The sequence below is a fragment of the Nelumbo lutea genome, chromosome 1 (genome assembly GCF_056320005.1).
Source record: "Nelumbo lutea isolate HS-2025 chromosome 1, American lotus-T2T, whole genome shotgun sequence".
Taxonomy (NCBI): domain Eukaryota; kingdom Viridiplantae; phylum Streptophyta; class Magnoliopsida; order Proteales; family Nelumbonaceae; genus Nelumbo; species Nelumbo lutea.
This window is the reverse complement of record NC_142684.1, coordinates 100,850,231-100,864,349: the sequence shown is the minus strand read 5'-3', so window position 1 is coordinate 100,864,349 and position 14,119 is coordinate 100,850,231. Positions and strand designations below refer to the sequence as shown.

The following is a 14,119-nucleotide window of genomic DNA, read 5'->3' as shown; positions in this document are numbered from 1 at the left end:
CGTATCATCAATAGAACCTGCCCAGTTAGCATCAGAATAGGCCTCTACCTTCAGATGCTCATGATTAGAATACAATATCACCTTTCCTGCACATCCCTTCAAATAAGCAAGTACCTTATTCACTGCTTACATATGAGATGATCTAGGCTTGTGCTGTATTGGCTGACCACACTCACAGCATATGATATATCTGGTCTAGTCAAACACAAGTAGAGAAGGCAACCAACAAGTCTCTGATACACACCTTTGTCAAGAAGAACATCTCCATCATCAGCTACCAACTTATGATTGGGATCAATTGGAGTTTCAGTCGGTTTACAATCCAATTTTCCTACCTCTTGAAGCAAATCAAAGACATATTTCCTTTGAGAAATATAAATGCCCCTCTTTGACCTTGATACCTCAATCCCTAGGAAAAACCGGAGATTTCCGAGATCCTTAATTTCGAATTCAATAGCAAGGAAAGACTTCAGTTTAGCAATCCCAGAGATATCATCACTTGTGATAACAATATCATCAACATATACTATCAACATAGTTATTTTTCCATTTGCTCTCCTAATAAACTGGGTATGGTCAACTTTGTGATTGTGAGAAGCCAATTTTTAAGACAGCTTTCCTGAATCTTTCTAACCAAGCTTGAGGGGACTGTTTAAGGCCATAAAGGGATTTCTTCAAATGATAAACCTTTCCTTCACTCCCAGGGATGTTCACTCCTGGAGGAAGTTCCATGTAAACTTCTTCTTGAAGGTCTCCTTAAGGAAGGTGTTCTTAACATCCATTTGATACAAGGGCGAAGAATAGTGGGCAGCAAGAGACATGATAACTCGGATTGAATTCATCTTGGCTACTAGCACAAATGTTTCCTGGTAATCAATGCCATAAGACTAGGTGTACCTTTTTGCCATGAGTCGAGCTTTGTACCTTTTAATTGAGCCATCATCTTTATGCTTCACTATGTAAACCCACTTGCATCCTACAGGAATTTTACCTTCCAGAAGAGAAACGATTTCCCATGTCTAGTTTTTTTTAGTGCCTCCATTTCCTGGTTCATAGCATCCTTCCAATGAGGGAACTGCTCTGCCTCAGTAACATTGTGAGGGATAAAAACTGAAGCAATAGAAGAGATATAGGCACAATAAGAGGGTGACAAAGTATCATAAGAGACATAGTTTGAGATAGGATACATAGCACATGTTCGTCTTGCTTTACAAATTGCAATAGGAAGGTTGAGATCAGAATTTACAAGAAGAGGCTCAACAATAGATTCAACACAAGCATCAGAAACAGGAAGAGGTTTAGAGTCCAAATTACTTGAGTCTGAGAGCTCAAATTGTAATGGACATTCAATCTCTAGAGTCATCCTCTTTCTTCGTCTGACGAACCACTGATGCCAAGACCGAGGCAAAGGAGGAGGCAAAGGAGGACTACTACGACCACAGGGAGGAGGAGGAGAAGAAGATTGACAGCATCAGTTGCAAGAATTGGCATACAAAAAGGAGTCCGATCTTCACTAACATCCTCCCCTTGAAGAGAAGAACAAGAGACAGAGAAGAAGGGAGTAGACTCAAAGAATGTGACATCTTTGGACACATACTTTTTTCCAGAACAAGGGTCATAACAATGACACCCCTTTTGGACAAAAGAATATCCCAAGAAGACTCACTTGATTGACTTTGGATCAAATTTCAGCCTAGAAGTACTCATGTCATGGATGAAGCAAACACACCCAAAAACCTTGGGAGGAAGATGGAATGTATCCTCATCAGGAAAAAGAAGTTGATGAGGAGACTGGAGATGCAGGGTCCGCGAGGGAAGTCTGTTAATAAGATATATAGTTGTTTGAGTAGCATCCCCCCAAAACCGAGTTGGAACATGCATCTAGAATAACAAGCCTCTGCCAACTTCAAACACATATTTGTTTTTCCTCTCCGATACCCCATTTTGTTGGGGAGTATGAGGGCAGGAACTCTGGTGAATCACTCATTTTTCTTCAAGGTTTGTAAGTGCTTCTCAAAGTACTCCTTGGCATTGTCAAATCTGATAATCTTAATCTTCTTCTCAAGTTGTCTCCACCATACTAAAAAATCCTTTCACAATTGAAGGAACTTCATCTCGGCTCTTCATCAAATACAACCAAGTATACCGCGAGTAGTCATCAACAAAGAGAATGAAATATTTGTAGCCACCCATACATGGAATATAATAAGGTCCCCGAACATCAGTATGTATTAAATGAAAAGCAACATTACTTCTTTTGTTACTGCAAAAAAGGTTTTTCTACATTGCTTTGATAGTTGACAGACTTCACATTGTAGACCAGAACTAGACAAGGACTCAAACAAACTAGGAAACAAAAACTTCAAGGAACCAAAAGACACATGCCCAAGACGATGATGCTACAATTTCAGTTGACTTAGTTTCTCATCATGATAAGACATAGACCAACACATCAACCCTAACATTGGAGACTGATCAAGAAGATAAACTCCATCAGCTTCATGTCCACTGCCAATTGTCTTCCCCATACTAAGTCCTGAAAGACACAATGAGATGGAAAGAAGGTTACATAGCAATTATGAGACTTTGTAATAGAACTAACAGATAAGAGATTTCTATGCAATTGTGGAACATGGAGTGCAGAGTTCAAAGAAAGGCTATTGGTAAGTTTAACTTCACTCAAACCTAATATTGGGGTCTGGGATCCATTGGCAACGGTAATCGTACCTTTCCCTGAAAGGCATACCAGTCATATGATCACTGGCTCCTGTATCAATTATCCAAGAGCTAGAGGACGGGACATGACACATAAATGTAGTACTTGATTTTGCAAAGGCACTAGAAGAAGCATTTGAACCAGTAGATGTAGGCAACCCGCTCTTTTCAAGATGGAGTAAGATGTCTCTCAATTTTTCCATCACATCAGAGATGACATGAGTATATGCCAGAGCAGGAGGATTTCCCTTAAGCATGTGAGTCTAAGAATCATGACTTGCAGTAGCAACATGAGCATTTACTTTCTTTCCAGTTTTAAACTTCTTAGGTTTCAAGTGTGGATTTAGTTCCCAACATCTATCCTTGGTATGCTTTGGCTTCTTACAGTATTCACAAAATACCTCTTCATGTTTACGAAAACTCTGCTTAGGCTTTGTGGACACAAGAGCAATGTGCTCACCTACAGACACTTGCATCATAGCATTCCTCCTACTCTCTTCATTCTGTGCAAGGAATATGCTGTGAAGAGTGACAAAATATCAGCACTAAGGATGTGTTGCCTAATGAAGTCATAATCAGCATTCAGCCTAGCAAGAAAATCGAAAACTCGAGTTTTTTCAATGTACTTCCTGTATTGTTAAGCATCAACAGGATCTTTCCACTCCAAAACCTCAAGATGATCAATTTCTTCCCAAATTGATTCTAAGGTGGAGAAATACATGGCCGTTGATTTCTCCCCCTATCGCATATTACATGCTTCTCTTCGCAACTGATAGATTCTAGTAGTGTTTTTCACTTGAGAATAAGTTGCAGTTAGTCTATCCCAAATATCTTTAGCTGTTGGAAGGAACATATTAGTTACGGGCGATGTGTGGCTGCATGGAGCATACAAGCCATGACATAACCAGCAGATTATCCTGCTCCCATTTGGACTAGTGTTTCGTCTTATCTTCCTTACCGGTGATAAATCCTCCAAAAACAAATTTCTCACCAACACCAGTCTTCCAACAACAGCTGAACTCCCAAACACCTTTTCCACAAGGTTAGACACGAGTTACAGCAAAAAACCTAGGAAAAATACATACTGGTAGCAAAATATAGGAAGAAAAAAATTCCCAAAAAAAGTTTTAGGGCTCTAAAAAATTCAAGACTACTTCCTACAGTCCCAGGGGTTTACCACGACTCAAACACAAGAGGTTTCAGCAGCAACCAATCCACCATACGAGCATGCAAGCCCTAAATTCCAGATCTGGATTTTTCGCCAATTTTCATTCGAAAAATCCAAAAAAAAAATAAAAAAGAAATTCAAACCACCATGAAACTTACACTAAAATTCCCCTAAAATCAGGGCAAATCAGCAACCATCAAAAACTCATGAAGATGTCGCCAACTATATGGACTGCTGACATCAACCGATGGCATGCTGACATCAGCAGATCTGTCTATGAGTCACGACCAGCAGCAGAGAGTTTTCTTGATCATGCGTAGCTTTGATACCAAGTTGTAAAGTTTAGAGATATTGAGAATGCTTGTCGAGAATGCTTGGTTTGGCACTGTTCACACCAAGAGACTTTTCATTTCTTCTTCATAAGAAAAATTACAAAGGTGCCCTTGAATAGGCGCCCAAATAAAAAAAAAAAAACACAAAAGGACAGAAATTCCCTCACACTCTTAACAGTTGGCACTGAATGTTCTCAACTCAACAAAACCTTATCCCAAATATAATTTGGCATTTAACATGCATGGATGATACATAATAGTCACAATTTCTCCCTACAAATTGTCTCCAACATATTTAATGTATAAGCTGTGTGGTTCTGTAATAATGTATTCATTTTAAGCATCTGTTGACATTTTAACTTTCTTTTTCATGAAAATGTAATGTAATGTATTGTAATATTGTTGACATCCTGACTCCATATTTGTTTCATCATCACCAAGATAATATAAGCCTTGTGCAAACTATATGCCACTACTTAAATCATTTCTTATTACTTCAACCCATGTCCTTTTTGGTCTACTTCTAGCCCCTTTGACTTGCAACAGATCACTTTTTGTTTACATTCTTGTGATAGTAATACCAAGGTAAATGTTATTTGGCCTCTTTCGATTTTGTCTTTTCCATATATAAGCATTATTATATATTCCTAGAGGTGCAGTAAGTTGAAAATTTTATGAATTATTTCTAGGTGGTTGAGAAAACTTAGCTGATTGGAAGTTTCATTTTCTTCTTAATGCCTATGTGCTTTTTAAGTTATAATTGACTCAATAAATTGCAGGTATGGTCAGTTTGATAGTGCAAAAGAAACTTTTGAGGTTATTGCAGATTTTTGGAGCATGCTTGATCTATTTATATGTCACTTGAACCCCAGTGCTATGCGGCGTCTTGCACATAAATTGGAAGATGCTAGTACTGATTCAGAATTGAGGCGATATTGTGAAAGGATTTTAAGAGTCCGCTCAACAGGATGGACACAAGGTATCTTTGTCAACTTTTCAGCTGAGAGTATGGTTCCTAAAGGACCAGAATGGGCTGGTGGAAACTGGGAAATAAAGTCTCCTACTAACATGAAAAATATACCTCAATGGGAGCTGGCTGGAGAGGTAACACCATATATGAAGACCAATGATGGTGGCATCCCATCCATCATTCCAGAACATATTGGTGTTTACTTGGGTGCAATTAAAGGAAGGGGCAATGTAGTAGAAGTAAGGGAAGAGAGTTTAGTCAAGGTTTTTACAACTGCAGCTGGTGAGAACAAAGCCAATGGGTTTCAAGCTTCTGTTGCTAAGCCTATATCTGCCAAGCTCAACAGCATAGCTGGTGGAGATGCTAAGGTGCATTCTTTTAATGATTTGGAATCTCTCACCAAGAAATTAGCAAGCACAACAGCTGCAGATGAACAGGCAAAAGCCGCTGAAGAATTTAAGAAATCATTATATGGTGCCTCTGCTGATGATAGCAGCAGTGATGAGGAGGGTGGAGTGACCAAGACCAGAAAGTTTCACATACAGATACGTGAGAAGCCAATTGCATCGAGTCCAGTGGATGTCAATAAGATTAAAGAAGCCACCAAGCAATTTAAACTTGGTGATGGTTTAGGTCCACCCATTGGTAGGAACAAATCATCATTTGGGGGATCCCAAGATCTTGCATTGATTCTATCTCAACCAGGTTCTGCAACTGTAACTGCTCCTGTTTCTTCTCCTAATTTATTTGGAATTGATTCATTGCTACAACCTGCAACAGTGAAACAAGCAACCCCAACAGCTATGGGTGTGGGAATTAATTCTGGTCCCATCCCTGAGGATTTTTTCCAGAATACAATTTCATCCTTTCAGGTTGTAGCTTCTTTGCCTCCTTCAGGGGCACATATCACAAAATCAATTCCGAAATCTCAAGAAGTTGACAAAAACAAGGTAACCACTAACCAGGTTAATGCAGCAGCTGATATAGGTCTTCCTGATGGAGGAGTACCCCCTCAGGCAACTCAAAAGCCAGTTATCCCACTTGAATCCATTGGGCTTGCAGATGGTGGTGTGCCACCACAGTCCATGGGTCAGCCTGATATCCAACCACAATCCCAGGTTCCAGTTGCTCAGATCCCAATATCATCGCAGCCTCTTGATCTGAGTGTACTTGGTGTGCCAGGATCTGTCAGTTCCGGAAAGCCTCTTGTTCGCCCCACTTCCCCACTTTCTGCTGTGCACCCTGGAAAAGTAAGTGCTTCCTCTTCCTCTGTTTTCTGATATAAGACTATTAGTATACATGCCCTCAATCAACTACAGCTGGCCCATAAAGGCCCTGCTTAGTCCATTGCTAGAAGCCCATTTCTGTCGATGTCTGGCTGACTGCGGGCAGGAAATGGCTTGAATGGTGTTTGGCTGGTCCTGTAGTTTATTTCTGTCCAAGATTGGAGGAGAAATGATTCTTTGCAGGAATTATAATATAAATATACTTGACATAATATAATAATATGATATAGTTATAATATATATACATTTTATAGCAAATAAAAAATATTTTTCTAATTGTATAAAGACATTCATGTATGCATAAAATATTACAATAATTAAAAAAGGCCATTACCCAATGTTTATCCCAGCTCTCTGGGTCTTGGGAAGGGTAGACTGGGTATGGTCCTAGCATTCGGTATTTTCTCATACAAAGTGGCCCCTATAAAATATTACAATACTTACAATTTAATAATACGATGTAATTATTATATATTCTATATAATATAAAATAATATAATAAATTATAGTATTATAAATAATAGGTTTATTATCAGAAACAACCCTCAACTTTTCACAACTTACCCTGACTTTTTATACCTTCAAAGACCCCCCCTGTCAGACATTTGCTATTAGAAAGCTAACAATATTTGCAAGATCACAATGATAGCCCTCTATTCAACTCCATTCTTTGATCCAAATTTCCAAAAATAGGCTCACCTATTCACACTTACCCTGACTTTTCCATACAATAAGTTTGACTTTATGATGTTATTTTCAATAAACAAAGTAAAGATCGTTGAGTCTCTCAGAAGTTGATATTTAATACATTTAAGTTACCAGTGTATTCTATTTGAAATCCTTCTAATTATCTTGTGGTATTTCGTTTTAAATCCATTTGTTAATGGTTTCTGGACTAATTGAAGATACTTTGGATCATACAAAATATATTCACTTTTGAATAAAAATTTATTTATGCTATTTTAAAACTTCAGGTAAGGTGAGAAATACATGGGAAGTACTACAAATTTATACCTTTAGGCATGCTGCAGGCTAGGTGGCTACAAAGAATTGGGATATGAGAATTTTATTTTACTCATTTTAGCATTTACTAAGATACTGCAAGGTGTCCTACCATTTAATAGAATTCTATTAATTTTCTAAAGTGGGAGAGGAGCATCAATCTTCCAATTATGTTTCCAGTGTTTATTGAGATTTACCATGTGCCAAGGAACACGGGCATAGTTTTCTCCTAATGTTCTAAATCTAGGACGGTAAATGGTATCCATTTGTTTTATAATTTGAATTTGATATGTTCACTCTGTTTATAATAATCCACTCTATCTAACCCAATATGATGTAATCAAATTTGACTTAAGACCCCACATTGGTAGAGAGAGAGAGAGAGAGAGAGTAAAATTTACAATTCATTTATAAATATTAAAGTTTCTTTAGTTCATTTTTATAATAATATGTAATTTTTTTATCTTTTTGAGTTTAATTTATTAATTCTATTCAATTTCCAGTTGTAATGCAAATGCGGTTCAAATATGATATAAATCCAAAAGATAAGATTCAATTCAAATCGAATATAAATGAATCAAATATGGGTCTACTTGATTTAGTTTGGTCCATTTACAGCCCTATCTAAATCTTGGTAGTTCCCAATTGCTCTTGAACTATTCTCCTGTTCTCTTCATGGAAGTGTTCCTATATGTCTAAAGCTTAGGTTGAAACCATCTCTACCAGTGAGCATCATTCAACATGGCCATGATAGACAATTATAAAACCATCTACCTTTGAGATTATTTGAAGATGTATGGAGAAAATGGAAGCAACAATGAGAATAAACTTTTGCTAGGTAAAACTATTCTGGAGTAGTGAGGAACTCCAGGATCTATTCACCCTGTGAAAGCCACTCTTGGATAAATGAACCTTTCTATGTTCTATTTCTTCCCCTTTCATTTGTTGTGCTTTGCAGGATCTTGGTTTTAGTCTAGCTTCTTTCTTTCACAGGTTCCTCATGGGGCTGCTGCTTCAGTATGCTTCAAAACTGGACTCGCACACCTTGAGCAGAATCAACTTCCAGATGCACTGTCCTGTTTCAATGAAGCTTTTCTTGCACTGGCCAAGGATCAATCTCGTGGAGCTGACATTAAAGCTCAAGCCACCATTTGTGCTCAGTACAAGATTGCAGTTGCTCTACTTCAGGTATCATCATCTAAGATTTTTAAGTAAATTGCTAATAAGCCATTTAATCCTCAAAGACAAACTTGTGAGAAACATTTAAGCTCGTGGAGCTGACATTAAAGCTCAAGCCACCATTTGTGCTCAGTACAAGATTGCAGTTGCTCTACTTCAGGTATCATCATCTAAGATTTTTAAGTAAATTGCTAATAAGCCATTTAATCCTCAAAGACAGACTTGTGAGAAACATTAAAGCAATCTCCGTTTTACATCTTTTCCTCCTATCTTTTCAAACAAAAGTTTATGGTGAATGATCCTAGAAAGAAACCTAGACTGGACGAACACCATCCAGTAAAAGCAATCTCTTTTTTACATTTTTTACTGTGCATAAGCTTTAAGTGGGATCTGGTGAATTATGGGTCCTTGTACCATTATGTGCCATGCACAAAGCCTGGGTAGCAGCACAATGGAGGTCAAATATGCAGAATACCTAATTGGAGAGAGGCTTACAGCCACAGCATTGGTCTTCCGTTAGTAACATCCACAGACTGCTACAAGATCTATATCGGGATATTAGTTCCCTTTCAATCCATGATCATAAGAGTTTCGCAAAAATTTTAGTGCCGACTGCCAACCTGATGCAACTCTCCTCCTTTATCCGAGCTTAGGACCAGTGGTGTAAGACAAGCTCACACTGGCGGTTTAAGACAAGCCTCCTTTCACAATGGATATGGCATTAAACAGAATGGAATGGCAAGACAAGATTCATGTAGCCGACCCCTTACAGTTGAGATAAGGCTTGGATGATGATGACGATGAGTTTCCTTTCAATCTTGGAAAGTCATTTTTTAGTTTTAAAGTTTTGTTATGCCTCTTTATTGTTGACAAGATAATACATCTTATTTTATTATGACAAGCTAATATATCTAATTTACTGTAAAATTCATGCATCCTATATAGGAAATTGGACGGCTGCAGAAGGTACAAGGACCTAGTCTAATTAGTGCAAAAGATGAGATGGCAAGACTCTCCCGACACCTGGCTTCCTTACCACTTCAAACAAAGCATAGAGTAAACTGCATCAGAACTGCAATAAAAAGAAACATGGAGGTGCAGAACTATGCTTATGCAAAGCAGATGCTTGATCTCCTCCTGTGCAAAGCACCACTAAGTAAGCAAGATGAATTGAGAAGTTTGATTGACATGTGTATTCAGAGGGGGTTGTCCAACAACTCTATTGATCCATTAGAAGATCCTTCCCAGTTCTGTGCCGCTACACTCAGCCGCTTGTCAACAATTGGACATGATGTTTGTGATCTTTGTGGGGCCAAATTTTCGGCCCTTAGAGCACCTGGGTGCATCATCTGTGGTATGGGGAGCATTAAAAGATCAGATGCACTCACAGGGCCTCTTCCTTCACCATTCAGTTGATTTATGCCTTGCCATACTATTTTCGGGACCAGATCCCTCTTGCTGGATGTTTTTCTTGAACCAATAAAGGCATTTTCCAGAACGAAGCCACCATAATGCATCATCCGTTCTGGGGAACTGATCTTTTTTAGGGGGTTGGAGGTGTAGAAGTGGGGGCTTCTGCCCTATTAGTTGCTCATAGTTAGAATTTTCATTTTTATTTATTCTCTTTCCCATACTCATCTTTCCTTTATTTAATTTATCCGTAAATTGCTTATTTTGGATCAACAAAAATTTTGAAGCCTTTGGAGAAACTAGGAATCCGGATTCAGTCCTCACAATATTTTTACTCACACTGTGCTCACAACATTTATCTTCATGCAATTCGAAGTGTTGTGAGCAGTGAGTACAAATTTTGTGAGGACTGAATCCGGTTTCAGAGACGAGACATTTAAAAATCATTATATCATTTGCATCATGTTAATAACCTACTTTGACGAGTGGACGTGTGGGTTTTACATGTGCAATGAGGTGGTTTTATGTTTGTGCCTTTGTGGTTTCCATATCCAGGTTCTCTTATAGACTAAACTTGTCTAGAAAACATGTCAGCCTTTGGAAAGGAAATATAGGATTAGGATGGAGTATAACAAATTAACAATGCTATATTCCGATTTTCAAATGCCACCTATGAAGATCCTCAGCAAATTTTGAAAAAAGGGACACCCATAAAGATAGACATGATTAAACATGGGTCTTACCATGTTTTAGAGCTTTTTTTTGGCAAATATATATATATATATATATATATATATATCAAGACTCAAACGAATTCATACATCAAAGACCCAGCAGTCATCGACTTGCCAGTTCAACAAGTCTGTTAACCATGGAGGACAAAAGGAGATTAATTCTTCTAAAAGGCCCCCTGCAGACTCTGACAGAATTTGTTCTGCGACACAAGAAAACTTAACAGGTAAGTCTTTAGACGGGGAGGCACCTTAAATATGAAAAACTTTGATTGACTTTTTGTCCTCAGTTTTTATGAAACAAGATGGTGTTCATCATTTATTCCTCCTGTGAGAGAGATTTTCAATATAAACTGAGATCAAGATTAGATGGACGAAAATCTGAAATGCATCCAACGTAGGGTCGGGTGTTGCCTCGCGCCGGTTCAATGGATATGAAAGAAAATAATGAACTCGGTGGGATAACATATATAGAAAAGTAGAAAACAGCATTGACATATATAAAGCTAATGAAACAATCATTTTGATGAATTTCTCTTACTTTTCTATTTTCCCCAAGTAACTCTGGTGTAGATTAATCATTAACTCCTCCAAAAGGAAACTCAGTTTTTATTCATCTGGTGGTGGAAGGCCAATGCCTGAAGCCTGATTGCCTTCATTTATCAAAATTCTGAAGGCATCTAGGTTGTACAAGTATACATCATAGGTTTCCCATCTGAAGAAGAGTTAGCTTGGAATTTTAACACTTTTTCGTTCCTCCTCAGTTCACATCGTTTCATTGTCATTAGAGTAAGACGAAGAAAGCACCGAAGAAATCAAACGACATGTTCAAAGCCTTTAGACTTCTACTTCCAAACGAATAAAACCATGGATAAATGTTGGTTGCTTTGCCTTCTAAGCAAAATTTCAAAGTAGCATCAATTAAAATCCTTAGGTCTGTCATCTATTCTCACCGGAAAATGAGGCTTGCAAATCTCAGTTTAGGGGCAATTCGTCTACGCAGTCAGCTTAACCTTTGCAAATCTCTGTTTAGGGGCTTCTTCCTTAATACCGGTGAAGAATAGGTATGGATTCGGTTCACTTATAAGAATCTCACAAGATTATGTGCCTATTGCGGCTTGGTTCGCCATCAATGGAAGAAGTGCAGACAAATCTGCCCAGGTACTAGTCATGAAGTACTCTTAGAAACGGGGAAACGAAAAATAGATGAGCCAGGAGATTGGCTACGGGTCGAGTCCAAACCAGAACATCTCTGCTATCCAGTGTATTGTATAACTCCATCTGCATGCAACCAGCTGCAAATCACCTAAAGAGAAGAGAGTATAGCTCCGACGAGGACTCCGAAAATGATTCAGTTACAAGAATATCTCTCCTCCCTCTCTTGTTTTTTGTTTTATCCTCTTTCCACCCTTAAATGATCCTTGTCTCGCATTGCTTGGGAAATGAGTGGAAGTGGAGTATATTTGTAATCTTGCTCCTTTTATGGGTAGGGACCCGGCGTGGGCGCGGGTGCGTGTACCGTATTTATGGAACCTATCACTGCTAATTCTTTCATGAGAAACAGGATATTGTCAACCTGAACATTACAAGGACTATCAGTATCAAAAGGACTCTAAGAAATCGAAAGTCAATTTGACTAAGGATGTTATCGCAGTCATGGTAACTGAGGTGAACTTAGTTGATAAGCCGAAGGAGTGGATACTGAACACTGGTGCTACCAAATACATCTGTGGGGACCGCAGTTCGTTCTATGAGTATACAACTCAGACTGAAGGAGAGCAAGTCTTCATGGGAAACTCACAAACTTCGAAGGTCATTGGCAAAAGAAAGGTGCTCCTAAAACTGACTAGGAAAAATTCTAATGCTAAATGATACAATTCAGGAGGATTGTTTGTACTGAATGTTTCTAATATTATTATGAAAAAAACCGCTTCTTCTGCTTATATTGTTGAGTCGTTTAATATTTGGCATGCTAGAATAAGACATTGTAGTGCTCCTTATTTAAAACGTTTATGTAAATTAGGAGTTTTGAATGTTCCTATTAATTTTACAAATGAAAAATACCAAGCTTTACAAGTGACTTCTTTAGATATGCAAAAATAGTTCTACTTAGATCAAAAGATGAGGCCAATCAAACTTTCATAAACTATAAAACTGAAGTAGAAAATCAGTTAGGAAAGAAAATAAAAAGACTTAGAACAAATAAAAGAACTGAGTATGATGGACAAACCATTAGAGAATTCTTTGAAGAAAATGGTATCATGCATAAAACCACAGCTCTCTATCAACCTGAATCTAATGGAGTTGTAGAAATACTTAACAGAACATTAAAGGAAATGATGAATGCAATGCTAATTAGTTCAGGTGCACCTCTGAATTTGTAGGGGGAAGCAATCCTAACGACTTGCCACCTATATAATAGAATACCACCCAAGAAGAAAGGACAAATACCCTTTGAACTCTGGCATAACAGAAAACCTAGTTTGAACTATCTAAAAATTTAAGGCTGCCTAGCAAAGGTTGGAATACCTAAACCTAAAAGAAATAAATTAGGATCGAAAATCTGTGACTGTGTGTTTATTGGCTATGCACATAACAGTGTGACTTATTAGTTCCTTGTAATTAAAACAATTAAAAATGTTGGAGAATAACACAATAATAAAGTCTCAAGATGCAAGGTTCTTTGAGCACATCTTCCCTTGGAGAAAAGAAATATTAAATAGAGAACCTTCCCAAAACCACGTTAGAAACTAAGAACAAGTGAGTGCTCAAGGAATCAATACTTCACTTAGGCAAAACCTAGATTTAAGGAGAAGTAAAAGACAAAGAAGAGAAACAAACTTGGCTGACGAAATGTTCACATTTCTGGTGGACAAGGACCCAGTAACCTATCAAGAAGCTATAACTTCACCTGATGCAGTATTTTGGAAAGAAGCCATAAAAAGTGAAATAGACTCTTTAGTCACTAATCATACTTAGGAACTTGTAAATTTCCCAATTGGAACTAAGGCACTAGATTGTAAGAGGATATTTAAGAAAAAATTAAAATTTGATGGCACAATAGACAAATTCAAATCTAGATTAGTTGTTAAAGGGTTTAGACAAAAGAAAGATGTAAACTTCTTTGACACCTACTCCTCGGTTGCAAGATTAACAGCAATTAGGGTTTTGTTTACTATAGCATCCATTTACAAGCTGGTAGTTCATCAAATGGATGTCAAAATTGCTTTCTTAAATGGGGAATTAGAGGAAGAAATTTACATTAGGCAACCTGAAGGCTTCATAATGCTATGACAAGAAAATAAAGTATGTAAATTAATTAAGTC

General features: G+C 37.8%; 1 protein-coding gene across 3 annotated transcripts in view; it reads left to right on the top strand.

The window, feature by feature from the left end:
* Positions 1-10,341, top strand: part of LOC148876434 (uncharacterized) — an 83,391-nt gene extending 73,050 nt beyond the window's left edge. For 2 of the 3 annotated variants that reach the window (XM_088966823.1, XM_088966824.1), the window contains exons 22-24: positions 4,995-6,435; positions 8,467-8,661; positions 9,598-10,341. In XM_088966823.1, the coding sequence (XP_088822949.1) occupies positions 4,995-6,435; positions 8,467-8,661; positions 9,598-10,068 (2,107 nt within the window). In that variant the 3' untranslated portion in view covers positions 10,069-10,341. The remainder of the gene's footprint in view (positions 1-4,994; positions 6,436-8,466; positions 8,662-9,597) is intronic. The other variant, XM_088966825.1, reaches the window with a different exon arrangement.
* Positions 10,342-14,119: the final 3,778 nt, after the last annotated feature.